Source organism: Marmota marmota, unplaced genomic scaffold, assembly GCF_001458135.2.
Source record: "Marmota marmota marmota unplaced genomic scaffold, marMar, whole genome shotgun sequence".
NCBI classification, from domain to species: domain Eukaryota; kingdom Metazoa; phylum Chordata; class Mammalia; order Rodentia; family Sciuridae; genus Marmota; species Marmota marmota.
The window spans coordinates 45,098,107-45,117,890 of record NW_026000174.1 but is presented as its reverse complement, the minus strand read 5'-3'; the positions used below and the strand labels follow the sequence as shown (position 1 = coordinate 45,117,890).

The 19,784-nt window shown below is 47.0% G+C and overlaps 1 protein-coding gene across 3 annotated transcripts in view; it reads left to right on the top strand.

The window, feature by feature from the left end:
- The first annotated feature begins 16,749 nt into the window (after positions 1-16,749).
- The window catches only part of Elf5 (E74 like ETS transcription factor 5), a 37,304-nt gene continuing 34,269 nt past the window's right edge, over positions 16,750-19,784 (top strand). Inside the window, exon 1 of one of the 3 annotated variants that reach the window (XM_048788576.1) lies at positions 16,750-17,165. In XM_048788576.1, coding sequence (XP_048644533.1) covers positions 17,080-17,165 — 86 coding nt within the window. In that variant the 5' untranslated portion in view covers positions 16,750-17,079. Of the gene's footprint in view, positions 17,166-19,091; positions 19,166-19,784 lie in introns of those variants that run through there. The other 2 variants (XM_048788573.1, XM_048788574.1) reach the window with 2 other exon arrangements.

Sequence of the window (19,784 nt, the reverse complement as noted above, 5' to 3'; positions counted from 1 at the left end):
GCCTTTCCCCACCCAAACCTGCTCCTCCTCCCGCCTCCCCTATCTGGATGAACAACATCACATCCACCCAGTTGCCCAAGTCAAGAAACCCCAGAACCACCTTCGACTTCTCCCTCTCCCTGCCTCACACCCCACCCTCTGAACAAGCCATTATTTCATTCTTTTGTTTTGTTGGTTCTTTTCAGATATATGTGACCTTAGAGTGTGTTTTGACATATCACACATACATGGAGCATATCTCCCCATTCTTTTGGTTGTACAGGATGTGGAGCTTCACTGGTCATGCATTCATATATGAACATAGGAAAGCGATGTCCAATTCATTCTACCGTCTTTCCTATTCCCGTCCCCTCTCCTTCACGCCCCTTTGCACCACCCCCTACCCCCCACACCCTCACCCCATCCCCCACCCCCCATTGTGTGTCAGCACCTGCACATTGGAGAGAACATTCAGCCTTTGGTTTGGGGGGACTGGCTTATTTCACTTAGCATGATTTTTCTTCTGAGTTCTTTATCCCCACAGCACTGCCAGGGGACCTAAAACAGGTTCAAAAATATCACTGGGAATAAAGTTTGGGCTCCTTAGAAAGAAGGAGAGATGGATAGTCTATATCGGGGCACTGGGCACTTCCCCCACTCCCAGTTGCTTCTGGTCACCTCCTTCCTGCCCTTATGTTCTGACCGTATTGGCTCAACCGGGACATATTTGCTGCACCCTGTACATCCTTTGTACAACCTCCAGGTCAGGTCAGGTGCTGTGCATAGGATCCTTACCCTCCTTTTCACTTCTAACTAAAATGTCCTGCCCCTCTCTACACAGCAAATATACTTATTCTTCAAAATCCACTTTTCAAAGCTTTGCCTCCCTCCTCCCAGGGCCTGCTTGGACAAGAAATTTCTTTTCTTTTTTTTCTTTTAAGTGTTAAATACTATTTATTTGCTCAGTGCTAGGCAATTTTCTAAGTACCTGACATCTTTAAACCAACTGAATTATCACCACAACCCAGGGAGACAGGAACTGTGACTAACCCCATCTTACAAATAGGGTATGAGAAGTATAGCCCAGAACCTGGGATTCAAGTTCCCTTGGATAAAGCCCTTCATACCTGCCTCCTAAGAGCAAGTATCTGGGTACCCGTATCACAGGCTGTAAGAAAACAGCATGCTATTTAGATGAGGACTCTTTCCTTCAAATCAGACCTTACCCTAACACCCAAGCTGTTGCAGTGGAAACAGGAGGCTGAGCCCAGCAGGCGGAGGGACCCAGCCCCCATGCCTCCCACCCCTAGCATCAGTGTGCAAGAGCGTGGTAAGGGAGCCCAGTTCCTAAGATTTCTTTCATTTGTCATTCTGATGTTCACGGTAAGATGGCCTTCCTACCCAGATGCAGCTGTGAAATTGCAGACCTACCTCCAGGGCAGCCACTCAGTTTTTGTGTTTAAAATGTCCATGTGCATCTTTCTTAATGAACGAAGCCACATATCATTTCTGAATGGCTAGAGCTTATCCCATAAAAAACCCGAGAGGCTTCAAAGCTTTCTGTAGCAAAGTGCTTCTGTTGCATGTCCTTGCGGGTTGTGGCCAGTTGTGTGGGAACATTCCTTGCTGCCTAAAGTGTCCCCTGTGCTCCAAGTGAGCCCAGACTAGCATCTTATTGTGTGCTTTATCCTGTTCCCGTCCCTACAAGGGTCAGGCTTACCTCCAGCAGCCTCTCTTCTGTGCTCTTCTTAACCTGTTCTTTCCACCCAGCCACTGATTTTTTTTTAAAAAATCAATCTTGTTTAAATTGTGCCTGAAGTAGGAACAAATAGGATTAGAGAAGTTCTCAGTAAAATAAATGTCCTTCAGGACAATATCTTGTGACTTCTCCCATCTTCATTCATTTAACATTCACAAAGCACTTATGCACCAAAAACACTGGGTGTCAAGAACAAAATCATGGGTAAATTAGAGCCACTGCCCTCAAGGAATCACATTTAGGAAGAGAGATGCACAAAAGGAAATAATGATACCTCTATAGGTTAAAAATGTTATCTACAAAATGCAGCATGTACACATATACATACACATGTGCGCGCAAACACACACACACACACACACACACAGATTTAACTCTCCCTTGAGGAGTAGCAGTGGTCTGTCAAGGCTTCCTGGAGGAGGAGGCATTTGAATCAATTCCTGAAGCAGATCACTCCAAATGCTCAAAGAAAAGATAATGCAAATTTTGCAGTGCAGATTAATAATTAACTTTACTACACCCATATGGAATCAATGAGCCAAGTCAACTTGCTGCAGGGAGACAGAAATAACTAGCGTTGTGCAATTCCCATTTTCCCAATACTGCTGGAAGTGCTTTCCACATATCAGCTCATTTAATCATCGCAACCATCTTATGAGGCCGGAATTCATGTCACAAGGAAACACAAGGGAACAGAAGCAAGGAGGAGGTGAGCAGCTTTCCTGAGGACACACAGTAAGAAAAGGCCATCCAAGTATTGAGCGAGGACCTTAGCCCTTTGGCGTCCTTGGAGTAGAAGTCAGTGACCTGGAGAGGACCAAGAGCTAAGGTATGAAGAAGAAAAGGAGATGGGAGGAAGAGAGAGGGAAAAGAGGAAGAACAAGAGCATGCATGAGAGACAGCAAGAGAGAGAGTGAAGTGCAGAGCTGGAGTCAAGGAGGAAAGCAGGAACCTCACCAGTGATCCCCGGGCAGATCCCTGAGCTGCAGTCTAGAGATGGGGCCCCCCCACCCGGAAAACCAAGAGACTCCACCAAGCCCAGGACTCCCCAAGTGCCAGCCTCACAGCTGAGAAAGGAGCTGACCAGCAGCCAGAGTGTAGGCAGGGGACAGAAACAGAAGCTTTCCACCTCTAACCAACCCTCCCCCCCCCAAAAAAAAAAAAAAAACAGTAAAGGAAACAGGTCCAAAGACTTCCGGGCTGGAAGAGCCCTAGAGAGCGGCCAGTGCAGACCCCAATTTGATAGCTGATGCAACCCAGAAAGGTTGCGTGATTTGTCCACAGCACTATCCTTGTGTGCTTTGACTCTCTTTGCCTAAAACTACTCCACTGGAAAGGAAGGAGGCAGGACTGAAATCCAGGGCTCCTGATAGACTGCAGTCCACATGTGTGTCACTATCCCCTGCTTCCTGCAGAAGCAATTGCTCACTGGAAGCACCACCCTGCCAAAGAACGGGGGTTCAAGGGGCAGGAGCAATGGGGGTAGTGTTCCAAACCATGGTTGAGCTCTTGAGGAACAGGCATGGGGGATTACTCCCATGAAGTACAAGAAGAACCCCAATTCTTTATCACTTGTTTCTTGAATAATCTGGCTTCCATTAACTGATCAAGGAGAAGAGGGACTTCTGGAAAAATAAGTGATGAAAGACTGAACTCCAGAAAAGCACCTGGGATAACCCTTTGGAAGTGCTAGGGATTGAACCCAGGAGTGCTCTCCCACTGAGCTACATCCGGGGCCTCTTGGTTTTGTTTGTTTTTTTTAAGAGAGAGGAAGGGAGAGAGATTTTTTTGATATTTATTTTTTTAGTTTTCAGTGGACACAACATCTTTATTTTATTTTTATGTGGTGCTGAGGATCGAACCCAGCGCCCCGCGCATGCCAAGCGAGCACGCTACTGCTTGAGCCACATCCCCAGCCCCAGGCCTCTTGGTTTTATTTCAAGACAGGGTCTCACTAAGTGCCCAGGCTGATCTCAAACTTACGATCCTCCTGCCTCAAACTCCCAAGTAGCTGGGATTACAGGTGTGCACCACCATACCTGTCCAGAAGGGAACCTTCTATGAAGATTTAACAGGGTGTCCTGAAAATGTTCTGTCCTGTGCTCTGCAGAACAGTCACTCAACATTCAGATGCATATTCTAGTGTTAACCTTGTTAAAATTGTTGACAAATAAGTGATATCCTTCACTCTTCCCTGCTTCTCTGACACCTATCCCTGAAATGTCCCATGACCAACAAATAAATGCTGATGTTCCAGCACCAGGGGTGCCCTAATATTCAGGGTGATTCCTGATTGGTCAGTATTAATCCAAATACAATTTGTTAAATAATTTGAATATCACATCTACTCATAAGAAAAGCTCTGTAGTTCAGTTTGAATATATATATATAGTCTTTCCATCAAACCAGCACAGTATCTCTTGATAACCTACCAGGTCAAGGTCAGGGAATAAATCTGGCATTAGTCTATGCCCAGTTCATAGCTTTCAGTCTTCCAGTCCAGTCGGGAAGGGCCTATGCTTAACTCCATGCCACTGTCAAACAAGAAGACCTGCAGTGTTCACTGATGGTTCTTAGGTAGGGGTGGTGCAGTCCCTCTGTGGAGTTTCTAGAAATGTGGGAGGTATTTTTAGTTGATGTGATAACTGGCTTGTAGCAGGAATTCAATGGGCAGTCTCACCAAAAAAAAAAAAAAAAGAAAGAAAGAAAGAAAGAAGAAGAAGAAGAAGAAGAATCCTCCCCCCAAATGCTAATAGCACCCTGATTTCATAGAAAAATATAAGCAATCAACATGGAATCCATCAGACAAAGCGTTTTGCATGCTGAACTGCTGCCTCCCAGGTTTCACATGGTGCCTGCCATTTAACCATTGGGCGGAATCTATGGGGGGATGAAGTTGTAAGAATCTAAGAGGCAAAAAGGAATTTAAGGGGGGAATGTTCTGTTTACAGAACCCTACCTTTCTATGTGGCACAGAGCTAGTGCTCCTTCTCCTGAAATGAGGCAAATGTTTTATATTCTGAACACAGTACCACCAAGACTCCCCCTGTCAAAAAAAAAAAAAAAAGTTTAATGAATGCTATATTCATGCTAGCCTAAAACCATGGATCTGGAATACTGAACTTGAGCCAGTACATAAACAGTTAAACCATTTCTTGCTCCTGTTTTTGTTTTTTCGTGTTTTTCATGTGCAATGCAGCTCCTAATCCTACTGGTTTCATTCCTATGAAATGAAAGTATTGTCTGAACCAATACACTCCTCTCCTAAGCTTCCTTTACAGTCCCTCTGTTTCAGAAATAGCAGAAACAGGAGTATTATTTACACCCTTAGAATTCCACTCAAAAGAAGCAAAGGATCTCTTGTCCCTGACCACAGAGCCGAGAGCTGGTAAAGCAAATTCTAGTGAAGAAATAAGTCGTGTAGAAAACTAATCCATCCTTCAGCCAAAACTACAACATATTTTCCCAACATTAATCCGGATTTCCATAACACGACTGTGAGAGCTAGAGTAGCTTAAATATCGTGGCCGTGTAGTAGACAGGCACTGGAGATCTGCCGAGCATAAGAATGAGATGATGAAACTATGTACATTGTGGGAGGCAAGGTCCAGATGCTGCCCGGAGCTGCCAAGAGGTCAAGTCCATGTGAAGTTCAGAGGCTGGAACCTAAAGCTCTGCCCTGACTTCTACTAAGTATTCAATAGCTTTTCATGGATTTATAACAGCAGCCACAGCTGATCATGACTAGGTTTCTCTTGCGTGACAGTCACTGCATCATTATACTTAATCCTCCCAGCAATGCCGAGCAGTGGGGTTCGTCATTATCTCCATTCTACAGATAAGGAAAGTGAGGTAATGAGAAATTGAAGTACATGGCCAAGAACACACTGCTAAAGGAAGCAACACAGCAGGTTTCCAGTCCTGATCTCTGATCAGGTCAGCCACTCTGCCCTCTGGGATGGGAGGGGAGTGAGTTCCTGACTTTCAATTATCTGGAGCCTGTAGGATTTCAAAATGTCCCATCTGGCAGATTTTAGAAAAATGGGAGTGGACGGAGCTACTTCTGAACACCAGAGCATCACCACCAAGGACCTAAGGAGACTGTGCCAGATGTTGTGCCCCAAAACTCATTAACAAAAGGATGTCTAAAGAGTTCTGGAGGCTCCGGGGCTAGAAGAACAGAACAGACCAGAGGGCAGAAGCAGGTTCAGGGCTGCGTTCCCAGAAAGACCTCTGACAAGGCTGGAAGAAGAATGGGCTTAAGAGAAAAGAGACACAGAGGGAAGAACATTTCAAACAGAGGGAACAGCATGTCCCAAAGCACTGCCTCCAACCTCACCATGTCCTGCCAATGAAAGGAGAAGAGAGATTCACCTGGAAGAATTTTTTTTCTCCCGCCTCCTCAAACCTGCTGTCAAGACCCAGGGGCCAGGTCTCAGCATACTAAGATTAACCAGCACAAACCACGAATCAAATCTCTGGGGGAATTGCTAAGAAGGCATTTGCAGGGTGATAGAAAAGAGCCCGGAGCAGGCCACCACCCTGCAAAGGAGTTCTGCACATGCCAAGAACCCAAGGGGCCAGAGTGTGTATGCTCACATCAAAAGAGCCTGCCCCTTTGAATTTAGGGGATCTTACAATAGAAGCATGCACATCTGTCTAGAGCTTCAGCTTTCACAGGATCCTTTAATTACTCCAAATTGGAACTGAATCCCGATTTATTTATTCATGCAAACTCTAGAACTTCTCAGACAACAGCAGAGTTCCCAGGTAAACTTGGGGCTCTGTTCAAGATGAGTCACTCAGAAGAATTAAGGGGACCTCTGAGATGGGCCAGGTCTGTCTTCAGCAAGAATTGCTGGGAGCCCATATAGGATAAGTACCCTGGAACAAGGGCACCTGGGAAACCAAGAGTGATAGGAGAAGAGGGCAGAAGCACCTGATGAGGGTATCTAGAGCATTTTGGATGTGTTCATTAAGAGCAATTAGTGGACACGGCTTCTCGGCTTCTCACGGTTATTCTTAGGGGAGTCAGATTTGCACTGAACAGTTTCAAAGAGTAGGTTTTTAGACACTGTGCTGCTAAGATTATTGTAGCTCTTCTGATATGACAGAGATTCAACTCAAATAGCTTTAAAAAAAAAGACAGAGGATGGTTATTAACTTATCTAGCTGAAACTTGAAGGAAAATACAGGCATGGCTGGGTCACAGGTCCAAACAATAAACAGGACTTGGTCTCTCTCTGTGCAAACTCTCTGTGCAAACTCTGTATGTGGGTAACACATCATATAGCCCCAGAAGGTGTCAGTTTACAGCTCCCAGCTGCACACAGAAGAAAAATTCCTTTTAATCACTTTTAAAAAGAACCCAAGATAAAGTCTTCACAGTAGAGTGGCTGGATTCTAAACAAGCATCTCAAGGAGCCCCATAGTATCATGGTTCTACCCAGATTCAATGAGAGGGAAAAATAGAACCCAGCTCTCTGAGAAAAGCATGTCAATGTTACACTGTAAAAATAGCATGTGTAGTCCGATACATTATTGCAGCCATGTTTGGAGACTATGATCTGAAGGTGATTGATAGGCACTTTCCAGTTAGAGAAGGCTTGCGCTACAATTTCTGGCTCACTGCTGACTGGGTAATTTGCTTTCCAGTTCCTAATATGTACAACAACAAAACATGCATAGTGTACATCATTTATATCATAAATGCTACCTCTGTGTACACACAGCAAATAGGAAAGCATGGGCTATTTTCTAAGTAATGTCCTATTGTCACTCATCTAGTCACTGAGGGAGTATATTTAAGGTGTCAAATTAATGGACAAGGCATGGTTCTAGGAATGAAGTGATAACAAGATGATGCAGCTCCTAGTTTTGTGAAGCTTCAATCCAGCAGAGAAGACTTCATCGAGTAATTGCAAGTATAAAGGATATAATGACGAAAAAAGTCAAGGGGCCCAGGAATTTAAAGCAGGGAACACTCACCCAGTCCAGGGCTTCCTCCCATACCTCATGAGAAGAAGCCAGCTGGTCTCATTAGAATTTGCAACACAAAGCCCCACCGACCTGCACAACCTACCCACTTCCTGGATTTATTTTTCTCTAGAGCTCTTCTCTTTATCTGACATAAAATGTTTTATGCATTTATGCTTCTATATTGTCTGTCTGCCCCTTGGGGAGCTCCCCAAAGGATGAAATTCATGTCTTTTGTTCACTGTATAACCCCAGCATCTGTTTGAGTACCTGGCATAACTAGCACTGGATGGATTCAGGATGTTCCAGACAGGGGGATTAGCACAAGCAAAGGTCCTGGGGTGGAGAATCCCATTGAAAGAAGAAGGGCACCAAAGCTGAAACATTGAAGGAGAAGTATTTGGATATGGCCCTTGAGGTAATTGGGTTTAGATGAAGTCATAAGGATGGGGCCCTCACCATGGGGTTAGTGCCCTTGTAAATGGAGACAAAAGAACATTCTCCATCCATCTCCATCACTCTTCTGCTCTCAGACTCAGTTCTCTTTGCACATTGGTCCCCTTTCCTTATGCTGTTGATGGCTTCCTCCATGTAATGAAGGAAAATGTCCCCCAGATCACCAGGATCATTGTCCTTGCAGTCCTTATCCCAGAGAAAGACAGATGTTCTCTTTCTCTGGATGCAACTCTACGCTCAGTGAGAACTCTGGTTGTTTCTGTTTGAGGTGCAGGAGGCTGGAGACCTCTCTAAATGGCCAGCCTGGTCAAGGTCTAAAAAATGCCTGGGAGGAGGGAAGAGGGACTTTAATAAAGGAAAAACAAGCTGCTTTTAACCAGAAAAAGAGAAAAAGGAATAGTGGCCAGTCAAAAATAACAGGAGTCCTCCACATTACCACGGGATACTTGCCAAAAACAAGAACAAAAGGGCTGGACTCATGTCCCCTCTGAGATCGAGATGTCACTGCAAATAATAGTTTCATCAATTCTTCTCCCTCTGTCCTCCCCCAGTAGCCAGACACTACCAAACCTTCAGCTTTAATCCAAATGTTACTGCTTCTGCAAGGTCCTACCTGATTTCCACTATCAAAAGTGTTCATCCTGCTCACCATTGTTGGGCACTCCCTGTGTGCCCAGAACAGAGCCCAACATGACGTTAATACCATGTCATCTCATCGTCACACCTCATGAAATAAGTATACTATTGCCCCCTAGGTTAGTTTGCTAGGGCTGCCAGAACAAAACTCCATCGCCTGGGTGGCTGAAACAATAGCAATTTATTCTTTCATACTTTTGGAGCCTAGAAATCCATATCAGGGCATTAGCCCAGGTGGTTCCATCTGAGGCTGGGAGGGAGAATCAGTTCCATGCAGGAGCTGCTGGTAGCCCCACACATTCTTGGCGTGCAGATAGCTATCTTCTCCCATTTCCCCCACATCTTCCATCCTCTGTACGTGTCTGTCTCTGTGTCCAAATTTCCCTTTTCCATAAGGACACAATCATATTGAATTAGGACAGACCTTAATGATTTCATCTTAACTTGATCATCTGCAAAGACCGTATTTCCAAACACATTCATGGGTGTGGAAGTTTAAAACTTCCCTGTCTTTTGGGAGCGTACAACTTGACCAATAATACTTCCCTTTTACTTCTCACATGAGGAGACTGAGTCTTGGGGAATTTATGTAATCTACCAGGGTCACACAGCCAGTAAGAGACTCCAGTCTCTTAAGGTCCAGGGTCTTAAGAACCTTACTCTGTTTCTCTTCTTATTCTTCTCCAGAAATTTCATCTCTCTTCAGGACACTATTTATGGAATTTGTTTACAGTATTGCCTCACCCCCTTCTAGACCAAGACCTCCTTATGAGCAGAGGTTGATCATATGTATTGTTATTTCTCCCAATCACCTATCAAGGGCTCAGCCAATAGCTCTCAGATGAAAAGAGGTGGACATCAAGATCAGGCAAAACCTAACCAATGTTCTTCAGAGATGATTTCATTTGCGAACCAGAGATTTGTCTTGAAGAGTTAAAAAAAAAAAAAAAAAAACCTTTTCACTTGCTTCTCTGGTTTGTTTTGGCAAATGTTTAATGAGTCCTTCCTTTGAGTTGAGCACAGTTCTAGGTACCCAGGACATAGACATAAATCAGAAAGAGCCCACACCCTACCCACTTAGTGCTTATAACCTGGTGGACAAGACAGATGAGTCAATAAATCCTTTTAATACCATCTCAGGAAGCATTTGACTTCTCGGGTAAAGACTATTTTAGTGTGGGGAGTCTTCCAAAAACCGACGAAAGCAGGCATTCTAGAACTTTCTCAACCTCTCAGAAGTTGGAGAAGAGTTCCTATGAGCCAGGGCCCATCTTAACACAGAGAACTAGAATATAAGACAAACACTGGCAAATCATCCCCCCACCATGATACAGAGGAGAGTCAGACTGAAACAAGTATTCTTAAGAAACTGTGCAGAAGCTTGGACTAAGCCATAGAAAAATGTCTTGTGGCTTTCTAATCCAGGCAGATCTGAGTTCAAATGTAGATTCTGCTGCTCATTAGCTGTGTGCAAATCTCTCAACCTCTGAGTTTCTTTTTCTATCAAAAGGGAAAATAACAAATGGAGCCAGCTGCTAGGTGGGTTACATGGAACAAACACCCAAGCACCCCCACCCACCCCACCACCCCCTACCCCTGTAGTAGCAGAGATCCTGGAAATGTAGTTAAGGCAGACTCTGGGCATGTTGGATGTAGGTTGAAATTCCAGCTCTGAAGCCACCTTGGGGAGTTACTATTCCTCTCTAAACCTGGAGTCCCTCCTTCTAAAATAGGAAGAGTAATCATGGAGGTGTGTGAGGTTCACAAGATAGCTATCAAGGTGCTTAGCAGGGTCTGGTCTGTGACAGATTGGAGTAGTTCCACTCTTCTTGTGAACATGGCCCTTTGGCTCTACCTATAACCTTATGTTCTTTTCCTACCTTTTATCCCAGGATACCTTTACTTTGTCTCTTATTGTGGTAAGATAGACATAACATAAAATTTACCATTTTAGCCATTTTCAGGTGTGCAGCTCAGTGACATTAAGAATACTCCCAATGTTACGCCACTATCACCCCCATCTACCTTCAGAACTTTGTCATCTTCCCCAACTGAAACTCGGTACCTGTTAAGTACCCAACCCGGCCCCAGTCCCCGTCAGCGACCACCACTGAAGTGTTCCAGGTACCTCATGGAAGTGGAGTCCTGCAATCTTTTGTTTCTGGCTTATTTCATTTGGCATCACGTCTTCAAGTTCCGTGCATGCTGTAGCAGGCGTCAGAATGTCATTCTCTGACCCATTCGTTTTAAGCTCAAGTTCAAGTTTTGTTCCTTCCTCCAACTCAGGCCACCTTCAGAGACACAATAACATTCAAGACGGTAACGACAAGAAAGAAGCACAAATTATCTTTTTCCTCATTGCAAATACACTCGTGCTGAGCACTGTGGCGCACGCCTGTAATCCCAGCAGCTCAGGAGCCTAAGGCAGGAGGATTGTGAGTTCAAAGCCAGCCTCAGCAACTTAGCGAGTCCCTGTCTCTAAATAAAATATTTTTTTTAAAGGGCTGGGTATGTGGCTCAGTGTTTGACCAAATAATAGCAATGCCTATTCTTTTCCACGGGACATCAGAGGACAGCTCAAAACTCCTTTAAAGGCCACGTGGTCGCCCATGGCTTTGTGGAGAAGGGATGTGTTTCATGCAAGAAATGGCTTCTTGGCACTTCAGCCCCTGGGGTGGGGCATGGCTGAAGGACAGGCAGCTTCTCGCCAGTGTTTACTCCACACAGTACCATTATGTGTCCATAAATCTATGCTCGCCTCTGTCTCCTATCTCTGGAGCCAAAGTTGAAAACGCCCTACGGTTCTCCTCAGTAGGAGCATAAATCTCTGCTTAATCCTACTCATTTAAGACAAGAAGAAATACTGTGGGTTGTGAAGCCACTCACTCCTTCATGCTAATAAGCTTGACCTGGCCTGGCCTGGGCCTCTGCCTCCCTCCAAGACTCTCGCCCATCACTGACAAAGGGCTGGGCTTTGGGAGGCTCAGTGTGCACCCCACGGGAGGTGCTCTACCCCACTCCACCCCCTGAGCTACCATCAAAAACATCCTGTAATGGTGTTTGTGATGGTGGAAAATTGAACACAACCAAACCGTCTAACACAGCCATGCAAACGCTGGAGGTCGTGAAGAGCACAGTGAAGAACACAAAGGTGTGGGAAGGTGCAAGTGTGTGCATGTGTGTGTGTGTGTGTACGAGTGCTTCAGCTCATGTGAGGAGCAGTGACTTTGACTGTTCTTCTTCAGACTTCTCTGCATGTTCTGGAGAGGACATAGATTCTTTTGTGTGTTCAATTCTGAAGGTTGCCATAACGTATCACCACCACTGGGTGACTTACAGAAACAGAAATTTATGCTCTCACGGTTCTGGAGGTCAGAAGTTCTATGTCGAAGTACCAGCATGGCCATTCCTCTGGCACAGTACAGGGGAGATCCGTTCCTGGCTGTTTCTTGTTTCCAGTGCTGCTGGCCTTCCCCGGCTGGGGGTCCTCAGCACTCCTCTCTCTGCCCCCTCACCTTCTCTTCCATGCCCCTGTGTTTAACTCCACCTCTCATAAAGGTATGTGTGATGGCGATTAAGACACACTCTGCCTCTCAGGACCCTGCTCTACACACACTATTCACTCCCGACTATGTAATCTGGGAAACTGGAACTTGGGTCTGTCTTTGGAGAGTCACTTTTCAGCCCAGTATACTCAGGTTTTCCTTTTAGGTGCTGCAACTTTGTATGTTACTTTAACCCCAGTGCCCAGTGCCTGGCTCATGACAGGCTCTAAGTAAATTTTGTTTTGTTTTATTTTGTTTTGTTTTGTTTCGTTGAAGAGATGAAAGGCCCAGAGAAGGTACCGAGTTCAGGATGGAAAATTGGGATGACTTCTTTTCTCTTTCTTTTATTGTTACTACTGATTTTGGATGTCATTTCCTTCTTTTTAAAACCTAGATTTGGATATTTGTTCCTCTAAAACCAGGAACCTAAAAGCCTCCTCTAGTCCAATACCACAGCACAGAAGCAGCTGGAGGTTTCTCGACGACGCCATCTCTGTCCTAAAGCCTGTGAGTGACGAACTCCCACCCTGTGCCCTCCTGGCCCATTCTTTTGGGCAGCCCCCTCCCCACAAAGCACACGAAGCTCTCAAGACATTGAGAAAGGCTCCATCCTGTCCCTGTGCCCTCTCCTTTCTAGCACCAGGAACACTGATGAGAACACACCCAGAGGCTGGGCCCCAGGGTCTAGTGCCTAGTGTCCTGCTGAAACTCCTTTCGCCCGCCACCTCTTAATTCCACCGACATTATTCACACTGAGCCTCCACAGGTTCTAGCTTAGGGATGGCAAATAGATTACGAAAGCATGGAACATACTTTGTTCTAACTTAGTTCCCAGTGCTTCCTCTTTTCCCCTCCCCTCTCCTGGTTCCTTCCTCTGCCTGCCACACACAGCAGGCACAGAAACACGGTTCATGATGTGGATTCTGCACACAAAGCATCGGGATCCTCGTCAACACCACTCCTTGGGTAGCCAAGCCAGCCGTCCAATGTGGCGCATGAGATGAAAGCCATGTGCCATTCTTCATCCAGCCTGTGGTGAGGAATATGTCTTCATCACCAACATCAGATATGGATGGTGCTCCTAATGTACGCAGGGGTCTGTAATCCAGGTGTGGTTTCGGGAAAGATATAAAAGAGTCACAAGGCACTGCCAGGCAGCCTGGGTAAGAGTCAAAAGACACCATGCAGTCAACATGCTGGAGGAGCTGAGATGACAGCAGAGACCCAGGAGGGCTCCAAGTAAGCTGCTTGAGGGAATCCAAGTCAGTGGGACCATAACAGGAAGAATACTAGGTGCCCTCCAGCAGATGAATGGATACAGGAAATGTGATATACATACACAATGGAGTATTACTCAGCCATAAAGAAGAATGACTTTATGGCATTTGCCCAGTAGATGGATGGAACTGGAAACTGTCCTGCTAAGTGAAATAAGCCAGTCCCCAAAAGTCAAAGGTCAAATGTTTTCTCTGATATATAGAAGCTAATCCAAAATAGGTGGGGGATAAAAAAAAAAAAGATGAAAGATCAGTGGAGTAGATAAAAGAGAAAGAATGGAAGGGAGGAGAGATGGGATAGGGAAAGACAGTGGAATGAACCTGATCTAACTTTCCTATGTACATATATATGACTATGCCATAGTGGGTCTCACCATCTGTGCATCCACAGGACACTAATTTAAAAAAAAAAAAAACTATAAGTAAATAGCAGAAAAATCAGTAGAGTAGGGGGAAGGAACCAGGAGAGGGGAGGGGGAAAGAGGAAGCACTGGGAACTAAGTTAGAACAAAGTATATTCCATGCTTTCGTAATTATGTCAAAATGAATCCTAATGTTACGTATAACTAAAAAGAACCAACAACAAGACAGAAAAAAAATCAACTTTAAAGAGAGTGTGGTCTAAAGCTCAGGGACACACAGGAATGGGTGAGATGTCTTCAGGAACCAGAAGTCAATGAATAGAGTTACTCCCAAAGTCATTTAGGAATGGTATCCCCTCAGAGAGGCCTTTCCTGATAAGCTAAACATGACCAAAACCTAGACTGGGAACCCTACTAAGATAGGAACCTGTCTGCTTTGTTCTTCACGGGGCTCCATGACAGGGACTGTTCAGAAAATATCTTGGAAGGGGTGGATGGACCCAGGTGCCTGCTGGGGATCTTGCAGGACCTGAATATGGAGAAAGACGCAGGCGCAGTTGTTTACCGTCTTTGGATGTCAAACCCAGGCACGTGGCCTACTGGAAATCTTTTCCAAGTATTTCCCGCCCAACCCCACCAGATGTACGAGGGCACAACGGCCATGCCACGAGCAAGTGTGATTGGGGAACACTGAATTAAACAAAGTGGAGCATGTGTCTTTCCGGTCCATCTTTCTTACACCTTTACCATGTCCTTGTGGCTTTCCAAGTGTCCCCGAGGATTCACTCTCAGGGTTCTTTTCATTCTTTATTCTTCCTCTTCCTCTCTTTCTTATTTAACTTCTTCACAATTACTCTGGACTTAGTGCCTCCCTGAAGGCACTTTGGGAAATGGAGCTACAGGAGGTGGAAGCTGGAAAGACTCTGGAGGAGAGGCGCATGCAGACACCATGGTAGGTTAGAGGATCAACCCGGGAGCGGGGATTAGCAGAGGTAAGAGCCGAGAAAGGCAGAGCCCAGCTTGGAGGATGTCGCAGGAATCCTTCCTCCATCATCACGTCATAAAGAGGATGGGACAGGCACTATCCTGGACAAAAGGGATAGAGAGACAACTCCAACGAGCCCATCCCTCATGGACGGGGGGAGCACATGTTCTGGTTTCCCCCACATACCTATTAGAAAGTACCATATTTACTCTCAAAATTGTCTTGGTCTGGATAATAACTGGCCACTCAATGTATGCACCATATTTGTTTTCAAAACTATCTTGGTTTGGATAACAAATGGCCAGCCAATTCATGCCTCTTACCTATTACAGAAGAGACTGTGAAGCCAGCCCACAAGACACCTTTGTACAAAGGTGACATGGCCCACAGATTCCTATTGGGACAAGTAGCTATCTCCCTTGTGAGCATTAAATAAAGGTGTTTTTGTGGGATGATGCTGTTCCTTCCAGCACACTCAGCTGGGCAGGTGGCGCTCGGGGTGGATTTCTGCCTCCACTCCCTCGCTGTGGGCAGAGATTTGCAATCCAGGTGTGGATTCAGGAATGAAGCGAAAAGACACAGGCCCTGTCTGCCCCAGCCCTCTTGTGCCAGGGAACAGCCTGCATAACAATTAGTTGACATCTTGAAGATGATGGGTGGCCAGTAAATATAAACACAGTGCCCAAGAGTGGAAAGTACTGCAAAGAAAACTAAAGAGAAGGGGAATGAGAGTCGTGGAGACGAACATGGTGCACAAGTCCAGAAAGCACCAGTGGCTTTGTGGTCTATGGCAATGGCGCCCCCTGGGGTCGAGTAGCATGGCCTCCCTGACAGGAGGTGCTATTTTAGAGAGGGTGGTCAGGAAAGGCCTCTCTGGGGAAGTGGTAGATAATCTGGTGCTGACTGTAAGGAAAGAGGGACAAACATGAAGGAAACAGTCTCCATGACATGGTTGGTGACTGGCTTCATGCAAGGGCTTTGGGGAACAAGCGTTCCAGGTAACTTTGAACTTCATGCTGAAAACTAGGGAAATGAAGGTGCCACTCAGGTTCACCCAACACACCAAGCCTACCACCAGTGGGCAGAACAGGGAACACACTGGCAAAAGAGGAGCAGTCCCTTGTCCTGGGGAGGTGACCAGCTCAGTCAGAATTTCCCAACATGTATCGGGTAGAGCCCTAGGTGGGTGGTCTGCTAGTGAGTGTTACTAGAAAAAAACTTACCAAAGAAGTAGAGGAAACGCTGGGTTTAGCAAAATCAGACAGGTTTCTCAGAGCTTTTCCTAAGCTCATACACTTTGTGAATGCCACACAGCTTCTCCCTAACCCAGCTGCCCAAGGAAAGTCGGGGTCCCACAGTGTCTCAGGCGCTGCCCCCTGGGGGGGGGGGGCTGGACAAATGCCAAATGCGCCAGACTGGAAAGCAGAGGTAGATAAGGGCAGGAAGGAGACCGAGCTGGCAGAGATAAGGAAGCCTCCTGCTCAGCCCCAAGAAGGGCAGGGGGTTCCCACAAGTGTCAGACCCCCAGCTGCCATCCAGCAGAGCTGCCTGTGGCTGTCCCCAAAGGCCTGGCTTCACCCAAGCTCCAGTGGTAACCTCTGAGTCAGCTCCCCTTGGGGCCAAGTTTAGCCTCTGACTGACTGGCTAAAGTGGTTGTCTGACTTCCTGGGCCTCCACTTACCCTTCTATAAAATGGGGATAAAAATATTGCCCTCCCTCTCCTGGGTGGCACGAGGCTTTGATAATTACTATTTGGCAGGGTGCTGAGGTGCTGACAAGCTCAGTCTGACACATTTCTCCCTGGCTCCTCTGGACGCCGAGCCTCGCCTCCCTGGAGACCTCAGGCCCGGGCAACGTGCAGCCAGAGCCCGGCATCCGTCTCTGGCTCCCCATCTCATTCTCTCTCATGACGCTCCCGTCAAAGCAAGCGCCTCGCCTCACCCTCTGCTGACACCTGGGCATTGTGGAGGTGGAAGAGCCAGACGCCAGCTGCCATTCCAGGACCCTGCTGCACCTGGGAGGCTGCTCAGGGCCGGGACACCCAGAAGAGGTGTCACCTGCCTGGAGGCAGCCATGCAGTGTCCTCGCTGAGGAGGAGGGGCCCATGCAGCCGGGGCCGTCACAGGCCACGGTGATGACAACATCAGAGGACCTGAGTCCAGCCCAGCCTGGTGGGACAAATGAGCTGAGGTGGGTGACCAAGTGTGCATGGTGCCCTGGGGGCGGAAGGGACACAGGTGTCCAGTGGACAGAGCTGTGTTTGCCTCAGTGCTAACCAGCCCCGTGACCACTCTGAAGGGGCAGAGCACCATGGTCTTCTGGGGCTGCTTCCCCTCCAGGTTGACTGTGAGCTTCATGGTTACCCAATCTCAACCAAATAAGGGGTGGCGGGGCGTCTGCCAAGCTGCACCTGGTGTCTGAGCTTGGGCTGGACTCCCTTGGAGACAGCTCTGCATGGTGTAAGTGGCCTAGGCCAAGCTAGGAGGATGGACGAGGAGGAGCCGTTGGGCCTCTTTGTGTGACTTTCAGACTGGTGTGCCCATCTGCAGGATGGGGTCGTGACGTTGGCTGGCCTCAGAACTCATTCCCGTGCGTTGGGCATTTCACTGATGCAGTGCCACCTTGCTTATCTGCACAGACATGCCTTCTGCTTGGCCCCAAAGCATCGCTTGGGGAGTGAGTTTTCATTTTCTCCCTTGGCTAAATTCAGCTGCTGGAAAATGGGATCCATGGGAATGTGGTTGGAAACCTCTAGAGCCCCGACCTTGAATGGCAGTTTTAAAATCGAGATCTCTTAATTCCTGGAAACTGGGAGGACCAGAGAGGGACTAGGTTAGAGAAGACGGTAGAGGTCTGCGTGGCTCAGTTTCCAGTCCCTGCCTTGTTTAAAAACAGTCATCGTCTTTAGCCCTAGCATGTTACCAAGTGACTTGTCAATGTCAGAGGAGTCACGCAAAGAATCTCTGGCACGTCGTTAACCTCGTTCCAACATGTAATTAGCCCAAAAGGCCTCCTCATGGCCTCCATACAGCCTGACATCATAAAGAAGCAGATATTTTACTATTCACCGAGCACTGTGAAGACTTGAAAGAGTTAATTATGGCTCACTGGAGTCTGTCCCCAAAAGCCCGGGACCCAGGAATGAAACTGTCTATTTTTGAGTGTCCCGTCTTCAAGAGAGGAACTCAGAGCCGTTTTCTCCATGAGTCTGAGAGTGAGCCTGGTTTGAAAGTAGACCCACGGAGGTCCCAGATGGAGGGCTGGAGGTTGGACTTGGATGGGGGCCTTCCTCCTTGTTGGGGCCATGTATTTTAAGAGATATCATCTGTACAACCCCGGGAGAGAAAAGAGGAGCCAGGAGAACTGGAATTCCACTTACCCTCCTGGTTCCATGGGGTGAATCCACCTAGAGCTTGCAATCTCTGAGCTGGAGAGACCAGGAGTGTGGCCAGAGTTCAAAGGGAGTTCAGTCCTAATCTGGATGTTACAATCTAACCAGCAGGCTCTCAGGACATTATTATCAGTCAAGTGTAATTATAGATAAAATAGTTTTATTAATCAGCTTCCTAAGGGGACTGTGTTTATCTGATGATTGTGTGTAGAATGTGTGCATGGGGGAGGAGGAGGGAGGAATCTGCTGTGTGGTCTATGTGATGGAGGGGGGGACGGGGTCCAAGGACAGAATGACACACATGTGGCTGGGAGTAACGTCTACATGCTAAGTAAACTCTATGTGAGAGAGGCAGGACTGTGTGTGGTAGCAGAATGGTGTGTGTGTGTGTGTGTTTACCCAAGTTCTTGTTTCTCCACTAGACCTTGGATCTCCACTAGACCTTTTCTCCCACCCCCCCAGAAAAGGGCTTTCCTATATTCAGACTTAGGTGGGGGACCACAGAGCTCCCTGTTTGCAAATTCCACCTGCAGTTATCCTCTTTGGTCATGCTCGGCCACATTTTCAAATCTTGTCTTCAGATCCAACTTGGCTTGTCTTAGGTGTCCATCACCATAAATCACTTTGTCAGTTCTGAGGGATCCTGAACAGGCAGGGATCCCCCTCCATATTGTATGGACTGACCCCAAAGTCAACTCCACTCACCCCTGAGTAGGAAAAATGAACTTTGTGGGATTCAGATGCTGGAGCTCTCTGTGGAAGTCTGCAGGTCTAACTTCGACTTTATGAAGCATCAGAGGTGAGATGGGTGTTGGGTAACACTCCAAGGCTGGGGCCCCTAAAGTGAGGCTGAAGGCTAGGCAGCTGCCTGTGGAACAGGCACAGAGCCGGTCTGGTCACCCTGCCCTTCCCCTGCAACCTACTCGAAGCATTAGGTGCCTTCTCGGGAAATGCCCCATGTCTGCTGGCTCATGCAACTCACCGTTCATGTGGCCTGGAACATTTGACCAGAATTGTGCCCCCAACACCACTACCTCCCATCAGAGGCCCTGGTGCAAATTCTGCCCTCTGTCTTGAACTTTGCTTGAAGTGACAGCTGTAACCTGGGGGTGGACACATCCTGAAAGCCAGAAAGCCCAAGGGGCTGTTTTCTTTCCCGTTGAAGCAGGTGGCCCACATTCTCCCATGGGGACTTCAGAAAGGTGACCCCACCAAAGCCCCACCCCCAGGGCCTGTGCAGAGAGATGTAGGTGGTGCCATCTGGATTGGTTGCGACCAAGAGGCAGTTCTGTTGGCAGGTCTGTGGTGACCCCTTGGATTCCTGGACCTTCTTTGCTCCCAAAAGGGCACTTTGAAGTCAGGAGGGGGGAGTTGGGTGAAGGAATGAATGTTGTATGAAAACCTTGTTCCATTTAAGC